Genomic DNA, 27,542 nt, shown 5'->3' with positions numbered 1-27,542 from the left:
ATTCTTGAGCTGTTGGCTCAGCTGGAGAACTTTCTCCTAATCAGTGATTTCCCTAGAAGAATGGAAGCTATTTGTTTCTCTTCCTGGACCTCCCAGGAAGTTTTCTCATCTGTGAAATGATGTGAGCTGCTATCTATTTGTGCGACGCAGTCTTCAAATATTCTTTGAATATAAAGTGTCAACTTTCTATTTAATTTCATTAAAGGTCATCTTAGACTTGGCCCAAGCTCGAGAGTTTAGATTCCGACTGGCAAACAGGTCAGTCACTCTTCCCGATTTGGTCATCTGCAAGTGAGGGAAGCATCCCCACTAGACTTTGATACAAACCACGGAGAACAATTAGCAGTCAAGTGTTCATTGTGAAAGTGAAGCCTTTTCTTATTTTTGAATTGGGGAGGAGGGGAGGACAGATGAAAGACTTGGATGTGGAGACCCTGGAGGCCCAAAGCCTCCCTCTGACCACATCCCAGCTCTACCCAGGTCCTCTCTATTTACCTTTGACAGGAAGCCCTGACCAAAGGTAGGTGGTCCTGAGGTTGGAAGGTGGCCAGTTCTACTTTCCAGGGATTAGAAGCTTCTGGCTTTTGAACAAAGTTGATTGCACATGACGGAGCTTTGTTCACAGGAGGTTCATTCGGAAAGGTGCCACTGTAGTGTAGGCCCCCAGGCTGCAGCAGTGACCTCAGGCCCAGGGACTGTGCTGAGTAGAACAGGGGACCATTCATTAGAGCCCCAGTGACGTCAGTGGCTCTGGCTCCCCAGAAGGCTGGTGGGGGTTGGGCTCTCTGTGGGGCCCTGGGCTCCCCCCGCTGTGGGGGCACAGAGGGGACACGTTTCGGAGCATCACTAGGGGCCAGTTTTATTAAAGGACAGAGGAGCTGAGGGGCTGAAGGGATGGGCTGCCTGATCCTGCAGCAGATCATGCCCACCACGTCCCCCACCCTCTCAGCAGCCCTTCTCCTCAGCCTTAGATTGCCTGTCAGCCCCAATTGTAGAAATAAATTTTCTGCCAAGCAGGCAAGTACTCCATCAGTGGCCCTGAAAGGAGAGAAGGTTAGAATGAGGGGGGTCAAGGCCTGGGGGTGCTGACATCAATCCATGGCTACCCCCTCCAACTTGGCTTGTTCCATCTCTACCCCAGGGCCTTGTCTGTGACTACGACTACTTTCCAGCCACCAGAGGCCTACCTACTCCTGGTCTCTCAACAGCCACCTGTGGGCCTTTAGCAGGTCCAGACTCTGGGAGCCCCTCCTCTCAGCTCTAGCTTGTCACAGCCCGAGCCCAGTAGGAGTACCCAGGGGCTGGGAGACATTAGGCTGGGCCCAGAGCACCTGTTTCACCCTCATCCCTCATCCTGATACTTACGGGTGACCAAGCCAACACCAGGAATGTAATCAGCCAGCAGTCGCAGCAGGAAGAGGATCCTATCCCTGGATGGAAAGACAGGGAGGAAACAGGGTGAAGGGGACTGTGGGAGGAAAGGCTTGAATCAAGGAGGCCTCTATCTCTGAAGGTACAAAATGACTTTGGGGTACAGAACAGAACAGGACCTGCTGAGGGAAGGAGACAGATTCTGCTGGGGTTGGGGAGGGACAGTGACAACACAGCCTTGGTTCCAACTTCCTCTCTCCTTCCAGAGCTCTATTCAGCCCTCTAGTCCTTAGCTTTCAACTTTGTCTTTTATATCCATTAACAAGTGCACTACCAGCCCCGCTTTCTTCAAAGGGACGAAAAGCCCAAGCAAAGGATGGAGGAAAGCCTGCTAGCCCAACTGGCCGACTTCTCTGCTGTTCCCTAATTTGGCACTCGGTTTTCCCTATCTGGGTCTGTGCACAGGCAAGAGTGACCAGATTAAAATCTAACTGGGAACTGTTTAACAAAACAATACAAACACAATAAAACAGGTAACACTATATTGGAAAACCACGTTACTAAGGATCCTCTGCATGAAACCACCATGTCCCTCCTACAGGAGGCCTTGCCTCACGGCTCCCCTGGTAGCTGGTCCTTCTCCCCATCACCTCACATTCATCCTTTCCCTGTGTGTACATGTATTTGTATTTACGTATTTACATATTTATATTCCGCGTAGAGATTTCTATATAGCAATAGAAGCTCTTTGAAGGCAGACACTGATTTCCATTCTGTCTCTGACCCAAGGTTCCTTGCACAACGTGCTATCGGTACATGCCTGGTAGGTTGGATTAGGATCCATTTGGTGGAATTGGATGCTGAGATTCAATGGGACAAGACAGCAGCTCCCTAGACCAGGCCTACTCCTGCTCCACTGTAGCTCCTATGCCTCTCCCCACACCCCTGCAGCTCTTAGGTCCACCCCCAACTCCTGCCCTTTGAGGGCAATGTGGGATTGCTGATTCTCCTGTGAGGTTTGGACTCTGATCCCAGCTACACAAGTCCCCAGGGTACCAGAGGACTTGCAAGTGTGTGAAGCACCTGGGCCCATGCTACAAGAACCATGTGAGGGAGGGCACACAGGGAGTATGATCTTCATGTCACAAGAGGCTGAGGTAGCCCAAGGTCAGTGAGGGGCAGAGCAGAGATTCCAACTGGCCATATTCCTTACTGTACTGTGGGAGCTGGGCTTGGGGAGCCAGAAGGAAGGAACCCCAAAGGCCTTTGGCAAAGGCTAGCCCATGTGGCTAATACTGAATGGGGAGGAGACCTGCCATTGTGTGACCAGTAGAAGGTGACTCCATGAGCCACCTTGGAGCTCCACTCCGTTCTTGTGACACAGGCCAGACTGAGGGTCTCCACCTCTCTTCTTACCTGGTACACAGCAGGTGCTTAAGAAATACTTACTATGGCCACAGTAGCCAAAGAGCCAGAGCAAAAGCAAACTTGGAATCACAGAATTTCAGAGCTATAAAGGACCTCAGTAGCCCCCAAGCACCAGCTCCCATAACCATCCCAACAACAACAGACACAGGTGGTCATCCAGCCTCTGCCTCCAGGCCTCCAAGGAGGGTGAACTCAGTAGTTCGGAGGCAGCCAATTCCACTCAGGGGTGGCTCTAAGCACTGGGCAGTGCTCCCTGAAATCCAGCTTCTTGTGCCTCTGACAATTCCACCCGGTGGGTCTTGGAGTTAAGCAGGACAGATCTATTTGCTCTTACACTGACAGCCCTTACTATGCATCCCTGGAGCCTTTTCTTCTCTCTACTCAATGTCCCAGCGCCTTCATGGATCCTCCCAGGGCTGTCTCCATTCTGGCTGCCTTTCTCTGGACACTGCCCACCATATCCTCTTCTCCCTTGGGAAACACTTGCCTGTTAATTGTGATCAGATACTTTCTGGGCGGTGCCACTGAACGACGACAACTACCCTCTGAAGCGCTGTCCATCACAATCCATTCCAGCATCCCAAAGAGCCATGGATAGTTTTGGTGTGGGGACAACCATCCCTGATGAACTGGCAGATGGTCGTTCTGTGGTCAGTTGAGTGACAAGACGTCTCAATTTAGTGAGGCCGCTCCCTGGCCAGAAGGCCCAGTGACCCCCTCCCCCCAATCTCTGATCTTCCATCTGTTGGCTTCTTCCTTCTGCTGCTAATACACCCAAAGCTCCTTCATCTTCGACAAGCTTTTATCTGATCCTGCCATCAATTCATGCTCTTCTCTCCTCCCCTTCACAGCCAAACTAGAAAAAGTCACTGATGCTCATTGCCTCCCCCTCGCTCCTTAACCCCTTGCAGTCTAGATTCTGACAGCGATGCTCAGCCCGGGGTTATCGCCAGTCTCCTAATCTCCATCTGGCCACTGGATCCAGACGGCTCAGAAGGAGAGTGAGGCTGATGGCCTTGCACAGACCGGTCTCACTTAAATCCAATTCACTTGCAAGTCATAGTACCATCTTGCTGATGTCATGGTCCTCTTCCAGAACAAAGGACAAACAACGTGCAGCCCAAACTGTTCTTTCCAAAGTTTCCAATGATGTCCTAATTGCTCGAGCCAAAGAGCTCTTCTCAGTCATCCTTCCTGACAAACCTATGGGAGGCAGTGTGGTTTGTCGAAATGAGTGCTGAACCTGAAGTTAGGGGATCTGAGTTCAAATCTGGCTGGGCTTTCATTACTGATGTGACCTCTGTGAAATGAGGGACTGGACTAAGGACTCTGAAGGTTGTATCTGGCTCCAAGTTCTTTCTGGTTCTCCCACCCATCTGACCTTGTTCTCTATTCTCCTACGTGTCTCACGTCTTTATATGTGGGCACTGTTCTAGGACCTGTCTTGGGCCATCTTCTCTTTCCACACTCTCTCACTGGGTGATCTCATCAACTCCCAGGGGTTCAATTATCATCTCTATGCAGAATATGTCCTGAGCACCAGATCTGTATCTGTCTGCTGAACACAGCCATGTGTTAGCTCCCATTGGCAAATCCAACTCAACACGCCCAACACAGCTTATTATCCTTCCCCCAACATCTACCCCTCTGTCTAGATTCCTTGTTTTGGTCTAGTTATGCAGGCTATAAATTTCCAAGTCATCCCTGACTCTTCCATCTCCTTTACTCCCATCTGCCATCACCTGTAGAATCTTTTCCCTTCAACCTTCCCAACATCCCTCATGGCCATTCCCTTGTCTGCACCCTGGGTCAGGTCCTCTTCACTCCTGGTTGGCCTCTGTTCCCCTCTCCAATGCACCCTCCATTCATCTACCACCAGCTCTCCTTAAAGCCCTACTGCTCAGGAAGACTCAATGGTTCCCTCTTGCCTCTAGGATACACTGAAACTCTCCTGTTGGTCATTAAAATCTTTCACAATCTGGTTCTGGTGTATCGTTTCAAATTTACTTCCCCAATACTGTCCCTCTGGCCAAACTGGCACACATTTGCTATTCCTGTGACTTGCTGTTCCATCTCCTAGCCCCACACCTTTGCCCAGGTGGTCCCTCCTGCCTGAAATGCCCTCCTCTTCGTTCCCACTGTTAGAATTTCTAGCTCCCTTCCAGGCTCAGTTGCCTCCTAGCATAGGCTCTTCCCAATTTCCTCTCATTAGGGAGAAGCACTTGCCCTTTGCATCTATTTTGTATTTAACTACCTATGTATAGATTGTTTCCTGCAGTAAGCTGAAAGGTCCTAAACGGAAAGAACCATTTCATTTTTAAATTTGTAATCAATCAACAATTTATGAAGCACCTACTACTATGTGCCAAGTGCTGTGCTGGGGGAGGATATGCACATGCACAAATAAGATAGCTGAGGTCTCACTCCCTGGGCACGTGTGAGCACACACCTGGAAGTACCCACCTAAGAAGCACAGATAAGGCCTCTGGGGGAGACAGTGGTTCCCAGGGCAGGTCAGTCAGCCTAAGTGCACCAGCAAGAGCTGGTGTGATTACAGGAATGACCTGAGGTCTGGGCTAAAAGCCCTTCCGCATGAACAACTGACCCTAGCAACACTTACGCAGAACCTGAGACATGCAAAGGATTCTCCTCACTGCTGGGGACATGGAAGTGCAAGAGCTACCCTCACTCTCAGTTTGCTGATGAGGGAACTGAGACTCAGAGAAACAAGAATAAAGATGAGGGGGAGAGCACTGTGCGATCCCCAGAGTCACGCAGATAGCAAACACCCAGGGGGGCAGGGGACTTCGGCACACCTTGGACAGCATCCTCTACAGAACCTGGCCCTGTGCTGGGCAAATGCTGCCTGCTTTAGCCATTAAAGAGGAGGGAAAGGAAGAAATCACAGAATTTCAGAGCTGGAAGGGACCTCTGGGGCCATCTTGTCCAGCATCACTACAACACAGCCCACTTAGTGGCTATTCATCCTCTCCTGGAGGACCTCCATGGTGGGGAGTCCAGCACCTCAGCCTGTGCCAGGATGGCTCCTTCCCCGAACCCTCTCTGCTCAATGCTCCTGGTTCTCCCTTCTGGCCCAAGCAGAACTAATCTAATTCCTCCTCCGTGTGACAGCCTTTCAGGTCCGAGGCCTCTCTTCTCTTCAACTGGTCCTCACTGGGGCGGGACTCCTAGTCCTCCACCAGGCTGCTGTCCTCTGCGCCCTCATTCTCTTCAACTGAGGCCAACAAATGACCAGCTCTCCCATTGCCTGGGAATACGGTAGGCTTGTCATCTCCCACGATTATGGAAGCTTTCATGGATGCCTGGGACCATGCTGAGGTTGTGGTCCACTAAAGCCCCAAGATCTTTTTAAGACAAACTATCTGCCCAGTCATTTTGTCTTTGTGAGATTGATGGTTGGAGTCCAAGTGTGAGACTTGGTCTTTATGTCTCCTCAATGTCCTAGCCTACCTACAGATACTTCCAGATCTGGTGCATGAACCACTGCTTGCTTCTAGCTCCAAGTCATCAGCAGGCTTGGTCATCATGCCACCTGACACTTTACAAGTGGGTCACTAATAAAAACGGACCCTGAGCTATTAACAACCATCTCTGAACCCAGCTCTAAGTGACTCTAACTGTACTGTCACACGGGATGTTATCCTAGGTGATCCCTCCAGGATTTGCAGCAGGACAGCAGGAAGAGCCCAGCCCTCCCCAATGAGAGGTCAGTCAGTAATGCCTGTGGTGTTTTCCAGATCCATCTCTCCCGGGCTCTTTTAAAGGTTCTAGAATTTTGCCAGGAAGTCAAATCCAGCTCACTGGCCTCCAGCTGACAAACTCACTTGTCTTCATTTTAAATAAATGCTGCCCATCCCCAAGCCTGCAGCACGGACTTTCTACGTGATCGTTCAGGTAGTGCAGGCTCAGGGTCAGCTGCCACAACTGGGAGCTCTACCTCCAGCCTGGGAAGGATGTGGTTCATCTGAGCAGTGCTGTGAATTCCCCCAGGGCGGTTGGAGGCTCTCTTTTTACTTCCTTCCTGATATTTGGCATCAATTCCCTGCTTAGCCTCTTTTGGCCTGTCCTTTCCAACCCAAAGGTCATTTTCCTTGACAGAGAAGCATGCGAAATGAGACCTGAGCAGCTCTGACTTTGCACCCACCGAGCCTCCTCCTTCCTCCTCTTTTCCAACTGGGCTTAAAAACCAAAGCCCTCGGCCACCTTGGTTCATCCTGCCCCTGCCCCCATCGTCCCCAGGACCCTTGCACTGGCTTCCTCCTCCACGTCCACTGGACGTCAATCCTTCACAAATCTAGGCTGGTGGATCTGTTCTCTGCAGATACACACTGGTCTGTCAGGGTGATCGTCCAGGCCCCCTTCCCCTGGTCCAGCCAGTGCCCTGTCAGCCCCCCAGGAATCCCTTACTCAGAGAAACGGTCATAGAAGGGGGAGCGCAGCAGGTAGTAAAGCAGCAGGATGGTCCGTCGTCGGAGCTCCAGGCGCTCCCGCCGAGTCAGCCCTTTTTTGTCACTCAGCAAACTTAGGCTGTGGATGGAAGGGCAGGGTCAGGCCTGAAATACTCACTGACCGGAGGGCTACCCCCTACATTAATACATGTCTTTGCTTATCTCCATTGGGCAAAACATTCCTCCTTCAACCAATAAACACAGATTAAGCTCCTACTGCATGTCTGCCACTGTACTAAATACCAAAAACGAATCAAGCCCTCCTCTCTCAAAGCTTACAACCTACTGGTGCATCTCAGGAGTGGCTTTGAGGACATGAGAGCTTTTGGCACACAGGCATTTGTGAAATCCTTGTTGAGTCTCTGCCCTCTGTCTGAATTTCTCTGTCTCCAAATGGTCTCTCTCACTGTATTTGTCTCTCTCCCCTCTTCCCTATGTGGCCCTTTCCCCATTCCATTATGGCCAGGACTCTGCTTTTCCCCTGTCCCTAGAGCCTAGCCCAGAGTCCAGTTCAACATGAAGATTGGGGGAGAAGGGGAGTCATCACTTGAGCTCTTCACCCCCTCTCCCGAGTTGTCCTCCCCCCAAGCAGTGCTGGGGGAGGGAAGAGGCAGCCAAGTCAGAATCCTCTAGAGCTCTCTAAGTGTTTATAAAGCACTGACCCTGGGACATCCAGCAGCCCTAAGGTAATTAATGATGCGTTATGAACTCCATTTTGTGGATTAGAAAACTGAGGCTCAGGAGAGGGTAGAGGACTTGCCCATGGTCACACTGAAGGTCATCTTAAGTGCCTGGTCTAGAACCCAGGTTCTATGACTCCTGTTTATAGATCTAGATCTTACAGGAATCTTAAAAGCCTACTGGCCCAAGAACCCCCTTAACTGAAAGATGGTGAAACTGAGGTCCAGGGTTTATGAAAGGCCTTGCCCCAGGACACTCTGATGGTATGAGCCTGTGCTGCTGCCTGCCACCCCACCCTGGGCACTCCCCTCCCTGCCCACATGGAATCCTGCAGATGGGTCTGGGGCTGTCAAGAGTGAGGTGAGGCTGGTCTGGCCTGGCTGAAAAGAGGCAGATTTAGGCGCCAAGGAAGAAAAACCTTCCTAACAGTGAGAGATATCCCCATGTAGAGCTGGCTGCCTTCCACTCTCCGTGACAACTCATGGAGTGTGTGGCAGAACAGGTCCCTGGACGGATGCAGCTTCAGAGGTTGTGAGGGGAGAGGAAAGGAACAAACGTCTCTATGGTGCCTACTATGTGCCAGCACTTTGCACATGCTCACAACAACTCTGGGATGCTGGCATTTTCCCCACTCTGCAGAGGAGGCAAACAGGTGAAGTGACTTGTCAAGGGTGACAAGAGGAAGGATCTGAGGCTGGATTTGAATCCAGGTCTCCCTGACTTGTACCCAGTGCACCACCACCGAGGAAGCTGCCACCCTAGCCACATATACTTACCTGGTCACGTCCAAGATGGCAGAGAGGAGCCAAGGCTTCCATGACCGCTGACCCCACAGGCCCAGACTCAGCACTGACAGTGCAAGGGTCAAGGTCCTCTAGAACAGAGTGGCCCCACCCCTTCAGCCTCCCTCCATCCTCAGCCTCCCCTCCCCCAACCACAGCCTGGCTTCCAGCAAGATACAGTGCAGCAAGGGTCGGGCTATGTACACAGACTCAGCAATGGTCTCCTGGAGCCCCAGCGGGGTTGGGCCGGCTTCTAGCTCCTCCCCTCGGTGGTGTGTCCGCCCTTCCTGCTGCTGGGGGACTCCCCAGTGCCTTGAGTGCAAGGATGGTGCTGGAACAGAGTTACATCCATAAGAAGGGAGGGCTTCCAGATGGATACCTGGGGGCAGGATGCCACGGAACAAATGCCCACATGACCACGTGTCCCTCCCCCCGTGCTGTTCCCCGCTTACTGCTCTGCAGGGATCGCACCACCCGGTTGGACCGCTTCCCCACGTAGGGGTGGTCCTGGCTGCCCACGCTGTGCTCAGCACCTGGAGAGGGAAAGAGGACAAGCAAGTGGCATGGTTGGTGTCCTGGAAGCAGAAGTTACACCGTATCGCCACCATGGACTCTTTAGCAGGACCACACCAGCCCCATACTCAAACAACTCCTCATTACCTCCAGAACTGAGCCCTTCCCAGCCTGTCCCACTTCTGCTGGGCTCTCTTCTCTGTTCCAGGATCCAGAAAAACCCTCCCACGGGACCCTGACATCCTCCCTCTGTGCCTGTGTACAAGCTACGTATACCCCACAGCTTGGGGGGGAGGGGCCCTCCCTGCTCACTCTGGCTCCAGCCTCAACTGCAATGTCCCCTTCTGCCGATGGCCAGCTGTCTGTCGTCTGCTCCCAGGTTCCCTTCCATCCACTCTGTCTAGGCTTAGCCTACACCTGGCTACTTTTGTGTTGTCTCCCTCCTGAGATGGTACGACAGACTGCCCCTAGCACCTAGTACCAAGCAGGCTTGGTACATAGTAGGCTCTTAACTAACAAAGAACAAACAATGCCCACTCTGCCATGGTCTGAGGCCTAGCCCCAACTCTCCACAAGGACACCAGCGGCACCTGAAACATGCCCAGCGGACACTGGATACCTCTGGAGAGGAGCTAAATGACCCCCTATCTTACACATCCACAAGGCTGACGGCACCTGCCAGGCAGCCTAGGTTTGGGGGAAGCACAGTGCCACAGGAAGGAGCCTGGGGAAATCAGCTCAGGTGAGACGAAACCTGCTCCCGTCACAAGGAGAAAGGAAAGAGATGGGAGTTGTCTTAAGAAGCTGATGTGGGTCAGGGAAGTCACCAACCAACCGAGACTCGAGCTGGGGGCTCAAGAAATATGCAGAAGAGGGAAGCAGGGGCAGACAGGAGAAGAAGAGGGCGAGGGCACAGCCTGGCCTGTATTCTGTAGACACCCAGCAGCAGCAGAGGATGGGCAGCAGATGAAGGGAAGAGAGAGAGCCTGGATTTTGTTTCTGGGACTTCCTGTGTCCTGAGGGAGGCAGAAAGCCCCAGAAGGGCCAAGGCTACTGCTCCACACAGGCGGCCACAGCACGGGAGGAGCTGCCTGCCTCCATTTGCTTGCCCAGAGGGTCACCTGTCTGACAGGAGTCATACTTGGGCTCCAAGCTAGGTTCTTGGCTCCACTCCCTGCCTGCAATAACTACTTGGAAGGGCAGTCACCGAGCTGTTTGCCAGGGAACCCAATTTCTTTTGCTAAGGGTTGGAAGAGGTGTGGCAGTGACCCACTGTCCCTGGAAACTCTGCCTGCCACAGAGAACCTTGGGTTTCCACCAAGAGGCAGCATGATATTGGAGGGGAAGGAGTGTGACTCTGGAGTCAGGAAGACCTGAGTTCAAATCCAATCTCAGACACTTCCTAGCCGTGGGATCTAGGCGAGTCCCTTCACCTGTTTGCCTCAGTTTCCTCAACTGTAAAGTGGGAATACTACCACCACCTACCTTTCAGTGTTTTTATGAAGACTGAATTACACAAGAACCAGAAGCTGCCCACCCAACGCCTGGCACAGAGGGAAGGCTATCATTACTACTGACTATCATCAAACTTCTGGGCTACAGGCTCTCAGGCCTTGGAGGAGCAAGGCCCGAACAGGAGGACACTGGAGAGGAAAGCGCCCCCAGCCGCCAGCCGTCCTGCTGCACAACCCTGGAGCCTGCAGGTCCAAAGTGCCAACAAGTGACTGCGGGAGAAGGCAAAGGGCCAGGAGGCACAGCGAGGCCCAGGGGCCGGACAGGCTCATGGGGGCAGCCCCTGCTGGCACTAGGGCTCCCGGGGCTCCGCATCTTAGAGACAAAGAAACCCCTCTGCCTCACACCTCCGCTGACCAGGTCACACCGCGGGGCTCACCTCGGGGGGGAAGCTGCACCTCCCGATCCAGCGGCACGATGGGGGGCGAGGTCTGGAGGCCGGCCTTGTACCACAGCAGCAGCAGGACCCGCAGCACAGCCCTGTGGAAAGGAAGCCCGGTGGGCAGCGGTGGGCACCGAGGGCACGGTCGGCAAGGGCACGGAGCAGAGGGCTAGCCTGGCAGAGCCCGGAGCCCGCGGGGGCACAGAGCGCCCCCCCCCCCCCACTTACTTGGCCAGCTGGATGAGCACGATGACGAGCCAGCGGCCCATCTCCCCCCACACCTTGGCAGCGCCCATCTCCATGAACACCTCCACGCACTCCAGCACGCTCAGCCACGTGAGCAGCTTCTGCTGGGACAGCGACTGCAAGGACAGGGGGGCGTGGGCGCACCTGGAGGGGCCGGGCTCCCCCCCCCCCAGGATCCCCCCCCGGCCCCCCCTACCACGGGCAGGCTCCCCCGCCCCCCAGCCCCTCCCCCCAGCAGCCCCCTACCACGAGCGGGCTCCCCCCAGCCCCTCCCCCCCGCAGCCCCCTACCACGGGCGGGCTCCCCCCGCCCCCCAGCCCCTCCCCCCCCGGCAGCCCCCCTACCACGAGCGGGCTCCCCCCAGCCCCTCCCCCCCCCCCGCAGCCCCCTACCACGGGCGGGCTCCCCCCGCCCCCCAGCCCCTCCCCCCCCGGCAGCCCCCTACCACGAGCGGGCTCCCCCCAGCCCCTCCCCCCGGCAGCCCCCTACCACGAGCGGGCTCCCCCCGCCCCGAGGATCCCCCCGGCCTCCCCAGCCCCTCCCCCCGGCAGCCCCCTACCATGGGCGGGCTCCCCCCGCCCCCCCCCCGGCCTCCCCAGCCCCCCCTACCACGGGCGGGCTCCCCCGCCCCCCCCAGCCCCTCCCCCCCGCAGCCCCCTACCATGGGCGGGCTCCCCCCGCCCCGAGGATCCCCCCGGCCCCCCCGGCCTCCCCAGCCCCCCCTACCACGGGCGGGCTCCCCCGCCCCCCCAGCCCCTCCCCCCCGCAGCCCCCTACCACGGGCGGGCTCCCCCGCCCCCCCAGCCCCTCCCCCCCGCAACCCCCTACCATGGGCGGGCTCCCCCCGCCCCGAGGATCCCCCCGGCCTCCCCAGCCCCTCCCCCCGGCAGCCCCCCTACCACGGGCGGGCTCCCCCGCCCCCCCCAGCCCCTCCCCCCAGCCCCCCCCCCTACCACGGGCAGGCTCCGCCGCAGCTCCTTGCGCAGGATGCCGTCGTTCAGCAGCACCAGCAGGTTGGAGGCGGAGTACACTGGGGAGCCGGGGGCCAGTGAGGAAACGCTCCTTGCCCGGAGCCCGGAGCCGGGGGGCCTCCCGACCCCAGGGCCACCACCCCACCCCACACACCCCCCCGCTTGCAGGCTGACCCCCCACCCGGGTCCGCGCCGCATACACACCCAGTTCTGACAGCTCGTGGGAGTCCGCGAATCGGCCTGGGGAAGAGAGAGGGGAGGGGGTCGGAGGGGGCCAGGCCACCGAGGACGGGCCCCCTGCGGGCCGGGCTCCTGCATCTCCCGGGGCATCAATGGATCTGGGGGCGACCGTCTGTGTCGCCCTCTCGGGGGAGGGGCTGCCTGTCTCCACCCCTTAACCTCAGGGGGCTGTCTCTCAGCGGGGGGGCTGTTTCGGTCGGGAGGGGGGTCTGTCCACCTCTCAGTCTGGGGGTCTCCGCCTGGCCCTCAGCCTCCGCGCCGAGGGCTCGCGGCTCCCGAGGCCACAGACCCCCTCCGGGGTCAGAGGTCAGAGCGGTACCTGCCAGCAGGTAGCTGAGGCCCCGCACCGCCGTCTCCAGCTGGGCCGTGGCGGCCGGGTGGCGGGTCACGTACTCCTGGTAGCGCAGGCCCAGGAGCCGCAGCTTCTCCATCGCGCCTCGGGACGGAGCGAGCCGGAGAGCAAGACCAGGGACCAGGCGCCGCTGCGTCCAGCGCCCCGCAGACCACTTCCTGCTTCCGGCCCTGACCCCGCCTCGTTTCCGCCTTGCCAAGCGCCCTCCCCTTAAGGGCCTTGGCAGCGGCCCGCCGGGCCCTCCCACTCAACCCCGCCGTTTCATTGGTCCGGAGGCTCCACGGGTTGTCCAATCAGGATCCCTCTGGGCTGCGCTCTACCGCCCTTTGGCGGAGTTGGCTCTGCGCCTGCGTCGATCCGTGAATCTTGGGCGGCAGCCCGTGCAGTTGCTTCCAGAGAAGGGAGGAGGAAGCTGGTCCCGCTCGACAGGTGGGCTGAGCCAATCGAACGCCGAGAGGGTCGAGTGGAAGCTCAGGATTTAAAGGGCTCCGCGGCTGGGAGACCCGGCCCGAAGTAGCGGGCGGGGAGGGGGATCGAGCTCAGGGGAGGTTTTCTCTCGGCTTCCTCTGGGGCCCCTCTCCTTCCCCCATCGGAAGAAAGGTGTGTCGTCGGGGGAAACCGAGGCACAGGGTGTGGGAGGGGCGCCGGGCTCCTGCCCGGCCCCCGCAGCCCAGGGAAGAGCCCCGACGAGACCCCCCCCCCTCTTTGTGTCTACCCCGGAACCCGGTCTTGGAACGGGGGGCGACTAGAATCTTCCCGGCGGGGTCGCAGGAGGAGCCCAGGGTTGGAGTCCGGAGCACTGGGTTCAGATCCTGGCCCCCGCCTTGGAATCGCTGGAAGGTCCCGTCACCCCAGAAACTTCCGAGGCTCGCCCAGATCGCCCTGGCTCCGAACGGGGCCGCTCCCCGGGGGTCGGACCGGAGGGTCCCCGAGGCCCCTGTGACCCCGGGAGCGCGACTGGTGGGACAGAGGGAGGGAGGAGTCCCGACTGGGCCAAGCTCAGGACCGAACCGGCCCTGGGAGCCTGGCACGTGGGGCTCTGGGGCTCTGGCTCCCCACCCCCACCCCCTTCCCCGCCCTCCTGGGCATCCAAGTGCCCTCTCTACCCGCTTAAGGCTGGCTGGAGATCCAATAAGGTCACGGGGAAAGAGACGCCTTTTTTCCTCCTCCCCTCAAATAGCAGGGAGGGAGAGAGATAGGGAGAGATGGAAAGAGAGAGGGAGAGAGACAGAGAGGAGAGACAGAGACAGGGGAGAGGGGGGAGAGACAGGGAGAAAGGAGACCGAGAGAGACGAGATAGACGGAGAGGAGGGAGAGACAGAGAGGAGAGACAGAGACAAGGGAGAGAGGGGGAGAGAGATAGAGACAGAGAGAGGGGGAGAGACAGAGAGGAGAGACAGAGAGAAGGAGAAAGGGGGAGAGAGATAGAGACAGAGAGAGGGGGAGAGACAGAAACAGGGGAGAGAGGGGGAGAGACAGGGAGAAAGGAGACCGAGAGAGACAAGATAGACAGAGAGGAGGGAGAGACAGAGAGGAGAGACAGGGGAGAGAGGGGGAGAGAGATAGAGACAGAGAGAAGAGGAGAGAGGGGAGAGAGATAGAGACAGAGAGAGGGGGAGAGACAGAGAGGAGAGACAGAGACAAGGGAGAAAGGGGGGAGAGACAGAGACAGGGGAGAGAGGGGGAGAGAGATAGAGACAGAGAGAGGGGGAGAGACAGAAACAGGGGAGAGAGGGGGAGAGACAGGGAGAAAGGAGACCGAGAGAGACGAGATAGACAGAGAGGAGGGAGAGACAGAGAGGAGAGACAGGGGAGAGAGGGGGGAGAGAGATAGAGACAGAGAGAAGAGGAGAGAGGGGAGAGAGATAGAGACAGAGAGAGGGGGAGAGACAGAGAGGAGAGACAGAGACAAGGGAGAGAGGGGGAGAGAGATAGAGACAGAGAGAGGGGGAGAGACAGAAACAGGGGAGAAAGGAGGAGAGAGAGAGAGAGAGAGGAGGAGAGAGACAGAGAGGAGAGACAGAGACAGGGGAGAGAGGGGAGAGAGATAGAGACAGAGAGAAGAGGAGAGAGGGGAGAGAGATAGAGACAGAGAGAGGGGGAGAGACAGAGAGGAGAGACAGAGACAAGGAGAGAGGGGGAGAGAGATAGAGACAGAGAGAAGAGGAGAGAGGGGAGAGAGATAGAGACAGAGAGAGGGGGAGAGACAGAAACAGGGGAGAAAGGAGGAGAGAGATAGAGACAGAGAGAGGGGGGAGAGACAGAGAGGAGAGACAGAGAGGGGGAGAGATGGAAAGAGAGAGGGGAGAGAGACAGAGACAGGGGAGAGAAGGAGAGAGAGATAGAGAGGAGAGACAGAGACAGGGGAGAGAGGGGGAGAGAGATAGACAGAGAGAGGAGGAGAGAGACAGAGACAGGGGAAAGAGGGGGAGAGAGATAGAGACAGAGAGAGGGGGGAGAGACAGAGAGGAGAGACAGAGAGGGGGAGAGATGGAAAGAGAGAGGGGAGAGAGACAGAGACAGGGGAGAAAGGGGGAGAGAGATAGAGACAGAGAGAGGAGGAGAGAGACAGAGAGGAGAGACAGAGACAGGGGAGAGAGGGGGAGAGAGATAGAGACAGAGAGAGGGGGAGAGACAGAGAGGAGAGACAGAGAGGGGGAGAGATGGAAAGAGAGAGGGGAGAGAGACAGAGACAGGGGAGAGAAGGAGAGAGAGATAGAGAGGAGAGACAGAGACAGGGGAGAGAGATAGACAGAGAGAGGAGGAGAGAGACAGAGACAGGGGAAAGAGGGGGAGAGAGATAGATTGAGACAGAGAGAGGGGGGAGAGACAGAGAGGAGAGACAGAGACAGGGGAGAGGGGGAGAGACAGGGAGAAAGGAGACCGAGAGAGACGAGATAGACGGAGAGGAGGGAGAGACAGAGAGGAGAGACAGAGAGAGGGGGAGAGAGATAGAGACAGAGAGAGGAGGAGAGAGAGATAGAGAGGAGAGACAGAGACAGGGGAGAGAGGGGGAGAGAGATAGACAGAGAGAGGAGGAGAGAGACAGAGACAGGGGAAAGAGGGGGAGAGAGATAGAGACAGAGAGAGGGGGGAGAGACAGAGAGGAGAGACAGAGAGGGGGAGAGATGGAAAGAGAGAGGGGAGAGAGACAGAGACAGGGAAGAAAGGGGGAGAGAGATAGAGACAGAGAGAGGAGGAGAGAGACAGAGAGGAGAGACAGAGACAGGGGAGAGAGGGGGAGAGAGATAGAGACAGAGAGAGGGGGAGAGACAGAGAGGAGAGACAGAGAGGGGGGAGGAGGGGGGGAGAGACAGGGAGAAAGGAGACCGAGAGAGACGAGATAGACAGAGAGGAGGGAGAGACAGAGAGGAGAGACAGGGGAGAGAGGGGGAGAGAGATAGAGACAGAGAGAGGGGGGAGAGACAGAGAGGAGAGACAGAGACAGGGGGAGAGAGATAGAGACAGAGAGAGGAGGAGAGAGACAGAGACAGGGGAGAGAGGGGAGAGAGATAGAGAGGAGAGACAGAGACAGGGAGAGAGACAGAGAGGAAAGACAGAGACAGGGAAAGAGAGGGAGAGACGGAGGAGGGACAGAGCCAGACATGTGGGAGAGAGGGAGAGAGAGATAGAGACAGAGAGAGAGGAGGAAAGAGACAGAGACAGGGGAGAGAAGGAGAGAGAGAGATCTGTTAAAGAAACTGCTCCAGAGCCAAGAATTCAATCGAATCGGTATTTCCTAAGTGCCTCCAGCGTGTGGTGGGGCACGAAGGTCTTTGGCCCTAAAGGTTCCTTCACATATAGCTTGTCCTCTCCTATGATACCTTCTGCTCCTTGGGGTCAGGATCTATTGTTTTCTTTTGCCTTCCTTTATATCTCCAGTGCAGAGGACCATGTGTAGCACACAGTAAGGGCTTAATGAATGTTGGCTGACTTGGCACAATCTGGGAATCACAGAGCCTGAGAATTCAACAAACATTAAGGACCTACTGTGTACCAGGTGCTTATTAAAAGGCCAGCTATGGGCCAGACATTGTGCTGGGACTGAACCTGAGGGATCATAGAGCCCAAGAATTCAATTCAGCCAGCATTTATCAAGTGCCTACTGTATGCCAGGCACTGGGCTAGGGCAGAACCTGAGAATCACAGCCTGAAAACCTTACAGTTAAAAAGGATCTCTAAGGTCATTGTAAGTCACCTCTACAGTCTACATTTGTATTAAAAAAAAAAAAAGCACACTTTGTGCTCCAAAGGCTAAAGGGGTGGAGAGGGTGGGGTGTAGCCCATGAGCCAGGATCTTGGAATTAACTCTCTACCTCCTGGGGGGAGAGGGGTTTGAATCAAAGGACCTGAGCTCTGAGGAAGGACTGTCTCCTTCCACCTCTGGGCCGGGTCCCAGGCTGGTATGAGGGAGCTGGATCAGCTAGTGGTGAACTGGTGGAGGGCAGCTTCTATGGAGAGCCTCAGGTCTTTCCAGGGAAGGCAGCCCCAGAAGTTAGGGCTCCAGTTTTCCCTCCCTGATCTCTGGCTAGATAGTGCCCTAGAGACAAAGAGCAGCTGTGTGCCCTAGGAGAGCCACAGGCTGGGCTGGGTGCCTGCCTGGGCCCAACAACTTCTTGGCTCCTGCCCCAAGCTGGCACCGGTGCTCTACAAAAGTTAGAATCGGAGGGAAAGCAGAGGGAGGGAGGTTGGCCTTGAGCCTCTGGCCTGATACTGACCTCCTTCCCTAAAGCTGAAGCCCTTCCCTACCTCTCCCAGCCAACTCAGTGAGAGGCCAGTGCTCCTCTTTGGGCCTCAGTTTCTCCGTCAGGTCAGAATGTAGGAGAGGGGAATTGCTAAGTGAAAAAACTGTCATGCACCTGTGGTAAAGTCAGTGTTAAAAGAGCTCTCTCTTAAGTGCCAGGAGCTCCACCTCCTGAGCTCTCCAAAGGGTCAAGGGAGGGGAAGGGCCCCTAGTCTCAAGGGAGTAGAAATGCCCATGCTGGGACACACACATTCTGGTCAGGAGCCTTGGGGTCTTGGAAAGGAGCCCAGTCACCCCCCGAAGGGCAGGGTAGGACCCATGGCTAAAATGTCCTTTCCTGCCAAAAGGTCCTGGTGTAGTGCATATAGAAGCCTGACCTTGGAGTCAGGAAGACCCGGGTTCCAGTGCTGCTTGCCACCCCCCCTGCCTAAATCAGGGAGGGAGGGAGGGACATTCCCTCAGTGCCCCAGGTGGCTTTAAACCTGTAAATTATGATGCAGTTGCCAACCTGGGGAGGTGGAGGGAGTTTCCACACTGGAAATCCCCGATGGAATCCCAGGTCATCTCAAGCCCCTCCAAGGGTGTGTAGGTTGAGGAGCAGGGGAAGGGAGTGTTTCAGAAGTGCAGGGAAAGCTCAGGGCCCAGGATGCCCCTGCCCCCTCACTTCCACTTCCCCTATCCCTCCAGTTTCCCCCCTTTGTGCCCTGGAGGGCTGGTAAAGCACTGGGCTGCAGAGTGCCATGGCCCTTCAACAAATCGCAGCCTCCCTGGGCCTCAGTTTCCCCATCCATGAAAATGGGGAGGAGGGACCTAAATGATATGAAAAAATCTCTCCCAGCATGGAGAGTTGTGCGCTTAGGTGTTTCCTGGCACTGACATTCTGTTGTAATAAAAATAATTGATGCTCAAGTTGGCCTTCGAGATTTACATCTTTGACTTCACAGCACATGGTGACATAAGTACAATAGCTAGTATTAGCATCACTTTTCTGAGGGAGAAACTGAGACCGAGAGAGATTAAATAACTTGTCCACGGCCACAGTCAGTGAATGCAGGGGGCAGGGTTAGGGTTAGGGTTAGGTCTCGGTCTCGCTGGCTCCAGGGTCAGAACCCTACCTTCATCTCTGACATTCTGTGGATTGAAGGTCTTTTCTATTCTAATATTCATATGTTATGAATACATGTATTCATATATGTGTATTATGACAATTTATCTTTGGTATTCTAAGGTTGCTTTCACTTCACCCCTCTTTTCTTACATCCTTTGGTCCAAAGTCCTTTCCATTTCAGATATTTGTGTTCTAAGGGCCCTCCCAGCTCTGACATTCCCTATTTTATGTGCTAAGTAAGGTTCCTTCTGCTCTTATATTCCGTGTTCTATATTTGCCCCATATTCTGTTCGGGGGAAACTGGAACGGAGTAGACTGACAATCCTGGGCAGACAGAGCGTCCATTAGGACCTGAGTGCTGGCAGGACCCAAGCAGGAACCTGAGAACTTCCCCAGCTCTGGTCTCCTGCCCAGATCAGGATAATCTCATTCCATCAGCCTTGAACTGTACTTTGTCGAAGGGCATCCAGCCCTAATGGCCTCCCAGGTCCATCTAGTGCCAGGCCCCAGACCTGAGATCTGTCCTCTCCGAGGTGAGGGGAGAGAGCCTGGTCCAGGGCCCTGGGAGCATGGGGTGGGGAACGCAGAGGGGAGAAGGGCTCTCAGATGCCTGAGCTCCAGAGCTCGACCGAGGCAGGTCTCCACGTGTGCTGCCCCTCCCTTCCCCATGGGCCTCCCCCTCTCCTCTCAAGCCACAGCCATCACCTGAACAGGGCGAGAAAGGCAGCTCTGGAGGAAAGCTTCTCCCCTCGGCTGCCCCTCCGGCGCTTGGCCTCCTGCCTCCGGTCTGGCCAGGTTTCCAAGCCGGACAGGTGTCCCCACTCCCAAGTCCCCTCCCCCCAGGGCAGGCCTGGGACACAGCTCAGTGGCTTCCACATTCCTTTCCAGGCTGTGGCCTCCACCCCCATCCCCCCCACCTTTCACATGCAAACTCCGCTCCTGTCCAGTTCTTTCTCGGCCTCCCGAGGCTCTCCTTTGATCCCTTTGGCCCCGAGAGGCCCCGCCCCCATGCCTGTCGGAGGGGGGATTGGGACGCGATCTTTTGTGCCTGGAGCCTGGGGAGGGGGGACATTGCCTTTCCCCAGCCGCGCCCCCTCCCGCTGCCCCGCTTGAAGCCTGCGCGCTGTGCGATCGGATCTGGGGGCGCGGGGAGAGACCTGGTAAATGGGGGGGCGTCCTGGGTGGTCTTCCGGGGAGCCGCACGCCGCAGCCGGGCCGTCCCCCTGCACCTTTCCCGGTTAGAGTTGGGGAGCTCCTGAGCCCCGAGCCGGAGCTGCGCGGGCCCTCCCTCCCTCCCTCTTCCCTGGCCCGGGCTGAGCCAGCCGAGGTGAAACTTGAGTCAAGGTGGCTGGGCGGGCGGAGGCGGGGCAGGATCCTGCCCGGACGGGCTGGGCGCTTTCAGGAAGAAAGCGGGGCGCGGGCAGGACCGGGAGCTGGGGGCGCAGGTGAGAGCGGGAGGGCGGGCGGGCCGGCCGGCGCTGCCCCGACGGCGCGGCCGCGGCCTTGGCACCGGGCAGCCCCAGCCCCAGGCTCGCCCCTGCCCGCTTCCCTCCGCAGGGTCTAGGATGCCGCCCGCCGCGCCCGGCCGGGCTGGCCCGCCCTGAGCTGGCCATGCTGCCCCGGGGCCGGGGGCGGCTGCGGGCGCTGGGGGCCGGGGTCCTGCTGCTGCTGCTGCTGCTGTCCGGCCTCTACCTGCTCAGCGGGGACCTGGCGTGTGAGTGATCGGCGGGCCCGCGGGAGGGGGGTGCCCCGAGCCGGGGCCCCGACGCCCACCGTGTGCCTCCTGCTCCCCGCAGACGGCCGCCTGCTCCTGCCCTCCCGCTGCTCCGGAGGGGCCCTTGAGGGGCTGGGGGCTCAGGTTCGGGCTGTGGAGGAGGAGAATCGGCAGCTTCGAGAGGAGCTCCGGCGCTGGGGGGCCCCGGGTGGTGAGCTCCAGGTGCCCCGGGGCCGGACGGCCTGCAGTCAGCAGCCCACGGTGCAGAAATGCCAGGTGAGAGCTCGAGGCTGTCGGGAGGGCGGCCTACCCTCAGCCACCTGCCCGGACTCGCCCCCGAACGCGAGACACCCTGGGGAGTCCCTGGAGACCCTGGCTTTCTGCTCTCTCTGGAGCTAGATCAGTTACCTGCCCTGGCCCCCCCCCCCCCCCCCCCCCCCCCCCCCCCCCCCCCCCGTCCTAGTGCGGCTGTCCCGGGGCCGGAATTCTAACCCTGGACTGGGGGCGTGGATAGATTTCTGGGGGTCTGGGAACTTGGGTGGGAAAAGGTACACCTTTATGTTAACTCGCTTTGGGGTTCTTTTGTAATCCAACATATTTCCTTTCATGAATTTAAAAACATTTTTCTGAGTTCCTAGACTACCAGCCTGAACAGCAAGGCTCTCTAAGGACCCTCCCAGCGGAGATATTCTGTGACTCTAAGATAGAATCTTTTTCTATTCCCTTTCTCTCAGTCACTCAAACTAGTCTCACATTCCCCCAAATATGCCACTGGGGTCTCCAGCTCATCTTTGCCAAGCTATGACCCTTCCCACCCACCAATTCCCATCCTGTTTGGGGGGCAGGAGGGCCAAATCTCAACTCTAAAACTTACCATCTGGTATGACTTTGGCAAGTCACTGCCTCTCTGTGCCTCAGTTTCCTCATCTGTCAAATGAGGGGTTTGAACTAGATGACCTCTGAGCCTGACCCCCTCCCCCTCAGCCTAGTAGGGGAGGATTGCCTGAAGGACCAGGTGGGAGGGGTGCATAAGTGTGGACCCAGATTCAGCTCTCCTCTCCTGTCCCTAAACCTCCAGGTCCTGCATGTGGCTATCGTGTGTGCTGGGCACAACTCCAGCCGGGATGTGGCCACTCTGGTCAAGTCCATCCTCTTCCACAGGTACCTTCTCCTTCCCTCCACCCCACACTCCAAGTCCTGGGACCCCTGCCAATGACATTAATGGAGCAGCTTAATGCTGTAAGGTTACAAATCGATATCCTTCCAGAAGCTTGGGGGGGGGGGGCAGGCAAGGCTAGTCCAAGTAGGGTTGAGCAGGAGTTATGTAGGAGCTACCTGAGGGCCTCTCAGCCAGAATTCTCCCACCCTCACTCCAGGAAGAACCCTCTGCACTTCCATCTGGTGACCGATGCTGTGGCCCAAAACATCCTGGAAACTCTCTTCCACACTTGGATGGTGCCCTCTGTTTTCGTCAGCTTCTACAATGCTGACGAGCTCAAGGTAGGGAGCCCAGATCCTGTAGCCTCCCCTCCCCAATATTAGCTATACCCCCTTTCAATCTGACCAGCATTTTGAACGGCTTGCTCCACTCAGGGAGGTACAAAGAGGAAACAAAAAGTGGTTCTTGTCCCCTGGAAACTGACTCCTTTCCCCAGCTGGAGGTCTCACTTCCTACTCCTGAGTCCTGGGGCTTTTCCTTTCCCATGCCCTGTGGCCAGCAGCCAGCTGCCCAGGCCTGGCCCTGGCCACATTTCTTGGAGGCAGTGTGGTGCAATGATTTTAGTCTGAGTTCACCTGGGTTTGAATTCTGATTTTTGCCTACTAAGCTAGCTAGGTGACCTTGGCCACGTCATCCAATGGAATCCTAAACTTAGGAGTAGAAAATGACCTCAGAGGTCAGCTAGTCCTCCCTGCCCCTACCTGCCTCACCTTGTTGGACGGACTGGGAAAGTGAGCCCCAAGAATTTGAGGGACTGACTTGGTGGAGGTCACCTAGAGGCAAAGAGGCCATTCTGAGCTGGGCCAGGGTCCTGCAGTCGAGTGGAGTAGTGTAACACACTTCAAGCCCACAGGTGACTCCAAATCCTTTTCCTTCAGAATGGTCTCAGAAAAGAATGAGGCAGGCCAGAAGCGTCCCTCTCCTCCAGCCCTCACCTCCTTGTCGAGAGGGCCTACCCTTCACCCTCCTTTTCCCCCCTTTTTGTTTATTTTTCAACATTCACTTTTACGAGATTTCGAGTTCCAGATTTCTCCCTCCCTCCCTCCCCAAGATGGCAAACAATCTGATATAGGTTATAGATGTACCATCCCATTAAACAAATTTCCACATTAATCACATTGTGAAAGAAGAATGAGAACAAAAGGGAAGAACCATGAGAAAGGAGAAAGTAGTATGCTTTGATCTGCCGTCCAGCCATCCCTCCTCAGCTTTGTCACAGGGACTCCCCAACCAGAAAATGAGGGGTTTGGCCCTCTGGTGCCTTGCAGGTCCAGCAGCCTCTGGGCTATAGGTTGGGGAGGGAGAAGTGGGCTTATGCCTGCCCTCTGTGGTTCACCTCACGCCCTCTCTCCTATAGCCTGAGGTTGCCTGGATCCCCAATAAGCACTACTCAGGCATCTATGGGCTTTTGAAGCTGACTCTCCCCCGAGCACTGCCCCCGACCCTGGCCCAAGTCATCGTCCTTGACACTGATATCACTTTTGCTTCCGACATCGCTGACCTGTGGGCTGTCTTTGCCCGATTCTCAGGTGAGAAGCCTGGGAGCCTGAGATCCCTCTCCCTGCCACCCCCCACTGTCCAAGACCCCTGATTGGGTGGCCTTCTCCAAGGCCCTCCCCCCACATGTAATGTTGGACGTCTCGGAACCCAGTAGGAGGAGGAGGCAGAGAAGTCCAGCACTCTGCCTTTGAACAGGGGGATGTTCCAAACCTGGGGTCAGTGGCAGTGGGGTATAGTCTCTGCCTCCTTCATTTCCTTCCCCACTTTCTTTTCATCCCAGACAAGCAGGTGATTGGGTTGGTAGAGAACCAGAGTGACTGGTATCTAGGGAACCTCTGGAAGAACCACAGACCCTGGCCTGCCTTAGGCCGTGGCTTCAACACAGGTGAGGTCTCCCTCTCCCTGGGCCTCAGTCTTCTCATATGAGAGAATGGGATCATGAGTCTTACACTTCCCTGTCTCATTTAGACTATCACAGAAATGTGAGCCACTGTGTGGGGCTGGGGGCAGGTGGGGCCTACCATAGGACCTAATGGGAAGGACAGGGGGACCTCAGGGGTGCTGGAAATTCCCCAGCCAAAGTGCCTTCCCCAGGGGTGATCCTTCTGCATCTGGAGCGACTGAGGCAGGTGGGCTGGGAGCAGATGTGGAAGCTGACGGCTGAGCGAGAGCTGCTGACAATGCTGGCCACCTCTCTGGCTGACCAGGTAGGGATGGGAAGGATCCCTGATCTGGGGCTCCAGGGTGATGATGAGGGTGGGGGTGGGGGGCTAGCAATGAAGGTGTCATGGAGCCTGCCGCCTTTCAGGACATTTTCAATGCCGTGATCAAACAATACCCTTGGGTTGTGTACCCGTTGCCCTGCTCCTGGAACGTACAGCTCTCGGACCACACTCGAGCTGAGCAGTGCTACTCAGAGGTGTCTGACCTCAAGGTGAGTGTCTAGGGGAAGACTGGGGAGGAGGCCCCGGACCCTCCCAGGGGCATCATCCCCTGGATGGTGACTGGCGGCAGGACCCTGGGGCCTCATATTCCCTCCCGCCTTCCCTCTCTCAAGGTGATTCATTGGAACTCACCTAAGAAACTTGGAGTAAAGAATAAGCATGTAGAATTCTTCCGAAATCTCTACCTGACCTTCTTGGAGTACGATGGGAATCTGCTGCGGAGAGAGCTCTTTGGCTGTATCAGTGGTCCCCAGACCCAGCCGGCCCAGGTGAGACCCCCAAACCCCTCCATACACCCCCCAACCAGGGGAGACACCCAAGCCTCCCTCCTAACCAGGGGAGTCACCTGAGCCCCTGCTCCTAACTAGGTGAGACACCGGAAGGCTCCCCCTCACCAGGGGAGACGGGTACCCTCCTGGGGCTGGGAGGAGGGGAAGGAGGATGGAGACAGACACTAACACCCCAGGTGAGAAGGCCCTCCACCTCTTCTGACCTGGCAGGGAAGATATCTCCCTGACCTCTCCAGCTCAGGACTTTCTCCCCAACACCTCCCAGACAAGACAAGCTCTGGTGGAGCTGGAGGAGGACACCACCTGCTATGAGTTCCGTCGGCAGCAGCTCACCATCCACCGTGTCCACCTCACTTTCCTGCCCTATGAGCCTCCTGCCCCCCATCCCCATGATGTCACCCTGGTAACCCAGCTGTCCATGGACCGGTACGGGGGGTTGGGAGGGTGAGGGGTTGACAGAGGAGACAGGGGAGGATGGGCTGGGGTGGGCAGTCACCTATCTCTGTGGGGCTGATTTCTGCCTGCCTCTGGCCTTCCCAAGACTACAGATGTTAGAGGCCCTCTGCCGGCACTGGCCAGGCCCCATGAGCCTGGCCCTGTACCTGTCGGATGCCGAGGCCCAGCAGTTCCTGCACTTTGCCCAGGCCTCTGAGGTGCTGACTGCCCGGCGGGACGTGGCCTACCACATCGTATACCGAGAAGGGCCCCTCTACCCCGTCAACCTGCTTCGGAACGTGGCCTTGGGCCAGGCCCACACTCCCTATGTCTTTCTCAGCGACATTGACTTTTTGCCAGCCTACTCCCTGTATGACTACCTCAGGTACCAGCCCCTTCCAGATTCCTCCTCTTGGGAGAGTGAGGAGCTCTAAGGAAGGACCCTTCTGGCTCTTCCTTGTTCCATGATTCCAAGAGTCTGGTTACATGGTGGGGGGCCTGGAGGACAAGAGGAAAGTAGAAAGGAAGAGGGTGTTTGTGCCAGGCAGGGGGGCTGGGACTGGCAGTTCGTATTTGTATCATGCTTTAGCATTACAGCACGTTTCAGATCTCTAATTGGTGGTGTTGGATAATGCCGCCTGCAGTTATACGATGCTCATTTTCTACATGATGAAACTTCGTCAGGGAGAGAAGGGACTTGCCCAGTCACATGCTAGTTAGGTTCTGAGTCCTGGGCTCTTTTTAGAAAACACATTTTATAGATTCAACCTTTTTGTCTTTATACCAGTGATTTCCTGTTGCCCAGAAGTTGTCCCCTAGTCTTTATCCTACTGACTGTCTCCTTGCTGCTATCCCAAACGCTGCCAGGGTTGTTCCTTCCTGTGGTGGAGGATGCCCCCTCTCTCATGTCCCTTCCTCCTCCAGGACCTCCATCAAGGAGCTGGATTTGGCTGCCCGAAAAGCTGCCCTGGTGGTGCCAGCCTTTGAGACCCTTCGTTACCGCTTGAGTTTCCCCACCTCCAAGACTGAGCTATTGTCCCTGCTGGATGCTGGCTCTCTCTATACCTTCAGGTGGGACCCCTCCCCTCCCCTGCCTTCCCCTTCCACCCCATCTGGCAGTTAAGTGTGACCCATATGTCTCCTGGGCATCACAGGTACCATGTTTGGCCCCGAGGGCATGAACCCACAGACTATGCCCGTTGGCGTGAGGCCCAGGCTCCTTATCGTGTGGAGTGGGCAGCTGACTATGAGCCCTATGTGGTGGTCCCCCGGGATTGTCCTCGCTACGACCCCCGGTTCGTGGGCTTTGGCTGGAACAAAGTGGCCCACATAATGGAGCTGGATGCACAGGTAGGTGAGAGAGTTGGGCCTGGGTCCTCCCTCCCTCTCTCTGCTTGGACCCAGCCCACCAAGCCAGAGGTGGGACCCCTTAGACTGGGATAGCCAAGCTGGAATGGCCCCTGATTTTATAAATGAGTTTCCCAAAGGTTGGGCACAGTGGACACACAGCTAGCTAGGCCAAGGACTAACCCCTTGAGCAATGGCCCTCTCTACCGCTTCCCACAGGAATACGAGTTCTTGGTTCTGCCTGAGGCCTTTGCCATCCACTTGCCCCACGCACCCAGCCTTGACATCTCCAGGTTCCGATCCAATCCCACGTATCGCCGTTGCCTCCAGGCCCTAAAGGATGAATTCCACCAGGACCTGTCCCGCCGCTATGGCTCTGCTGCCCTCAAGTACCTCACAGCCCAGCGACAGCTCTGAGGGGATCTCCAGGCAGCGCCCTTTCAGGATGGGGTCCCCTTCCCCTCTGAGAGGGGCTGGGCTAGGTCAGAGAAGGGTTTGAGGGGTGTGGAGTCTCTCAAAAGGGGTGGAGAAGCTGTGGCCTTGAGGCCACATGTGGCCCTCTAGGTCCTTAAGTGCCATCCTTTGAATCCAAACCAAAGGATTTGTTCTGTGCAGCTTGGGTTCAAAAGGCTGCACTTGAGGACCTAGAGGGCCACATGTGGCCTCAAGGCCACAGCTTCCCCGTCCCTGCCTACATACTCCAGACACTGGAATGAGGCCTTGGGTCCTAGGGTCTCTATTTAAGTTATTTAGAGTGATTTGGGTGGCTCTGAGGCTGGGGCAGGAGGGGTCGCTGGGCCACAGCTGCAGCTCTTGCTGTCATGGCATCCAGCCTCACCGCCACCAGCCATGATGGGGCTGGCCTCCCCGCTCTCTACCAGACTTTTGTAATTAAAGCACCTTTCTCATTCTTTTCACATCTTCTGGTTTCTTGGGGTCAGAGGGTCCTTCAGGGAAAGACTGCATGTTGTGTGTGTGTGTACATGTGTGCACAGGTGTGTATACACGTGTATGTATATATGTGTACATGTATGCATGTGTGTATGTGTGCATGGGTGTGTGAATGTGTATGTGTGTGTGCATGCATGTGTATGCATGTGTATGTGTGTGCATAGGTGTGTGAATGTGTGTATGTGTGTACCTGTATGGTTGTGTATGTGTGTAAATGCATGTATGTGTATGTGTGTGTACATGTGTGGGTGTGCCTGTGTGTGTGTACATGTGTGTGGGGGAGAACAGAGGAATCACCAAGACCCCAGGCACAGTTACACAGCCAGAGAATTTGAGTGTTAGA

At 56.7% G+C, this 27,542-nt stretch overlaps 3 protein-coding genes and 1 long non-coding RNA gene across 7 annotated transcripts; 1 reads left to right on the top strand and 3 right to left on the bottom strand.

Annotated features, from left to right (window-relative positions):
• Positions 1–171: 171 nt before the first annotated feature.
• Positions 172–20,118, bottom strand: PEX16 (peroxisomal biogenesis factor 16). Of its 4 annotated transcripts, none has more exons than XM_072617718.1 (11): positions 19,957–20,118; positions 12,560–12,595; positions 12,338–12,414; positions 11,367–11,500; positions 11,136–11,236; positions 9,184–9,264; positions 8,910–9,062; positions 8,726–8,798; positions 7,228–7,347; positions 1,366–1,430; positions 172–1,038 (listed from the first exon to the last, which is right to left on the bottom strand). In XM_072617718.1, the coding sequence occupies exons 4-11, from the start codon at positions 11,438–11,440 to the stop codon at positions 980–982; spliced, it is 726 nt and encodes a 241-aa protein (XP_072473819.1). In that variant the 5' UTR covers positions 11,441–11,500; positions 12,338–12,414; positions 12,560–12,595; positions 19,957–20,118; the 3' UTR covers positions 172–979. The 4 variants fall into 4 exon arrangements, with proteins under 4 accessions (XP_072473819.1, XP_072473816.1, XP_072473818.1 ...); XM_072617715.1 differs by lacking the exon at positions 19,957–20,118 and adding an exon at positions 12,915–13,145; XM_072617717.1 differs by lacking the exons at positions 7,228–7,347; positions 19,957–20,118 and adding an exon at positions 12,915–13,145.
• On the bottom strand, positions 13,320–19,885 carry LOC140509789 (uncharacterized). The gene is made up of 2 exons (XM_072617719.1): positions 19,505–19,885; positions 13,320–13,904 (listed from the first exon to the last, which is right to left on the bottom strand). Exons 1-2 carry the CDS (start codon positions 19,705–19,707, stop codon positions 13,487–13,489), a joined length of 621 nt encoding a protein of 206 aa, XP_072473820.1. The 5' UTR covers positions 19,708–19,885; the 3' UTR covers positions 13,320–13,486.
• On the top strand, positions 19,869–27,165 carry LARGE2 (LARGE xylosyl- and glucuronyltransferase 2). Its single transcript, XM_072617693.1, has 15 exons — positions 19,869–19,959; positions 20,357–20,513; positions 20,596–20,789; positions 21,592–21,674; positions 21,890–22,013; positions 23,090–23,261; positions 23,513–23,617; positions 23,827–23,939; positions 24,041–24,166; positions 24,290–24,445; positions 24,732–24,892; positions 25,008–25,286; positions 25,826–25,972; positions 26,056–26,251; positions 26,468–27,165. The coding sequence occupies exons 2-15, from the start codon at positions 20,411–20,413 to the stop codon at positions 26,663–26,665; spliced, it is 2,157 nt and encodes a 718-aa protein (XP_072473794.1). The 5' UTR covers positions 19,869–19,959; positions 20,357–20,410; the 3' UTR covers positions 26,666–27,165.
• LOC140509792 (uncharacterized) lies at positions 26,721–27,542 on the bottom strand. Its single transcript, XR_011968919.1, has 2 exons — positions 26,893–27,542; positions 26,721–26,787 (listed from the first exon to the last, which is right to left on the bottom strand). It is a non-coding gene; the product is annotated as an uncharacterized lncRNA (long non-coding RNA).

The sequence above is a fragment of the Notamacropus eugenii genome, chromosome 6 (genome assembly GCF_028372415.1).
Source record: "Notamacropus eugenii isolate mMacEug1 chromosome 6, mMacEug1.pri_v2, whole genome shotgun sequence".
NCBI classification, from domain to species: domain Eukaryota; kingdom Metazoa; phylum Chordata; class Mammalia; order Diprotodontia; family Macropodidae; genus Notamacropus; species Notamacropus eugenii.
This window is presented reverse-complemented; position numbering and strand designations above follow the sequence as displayed.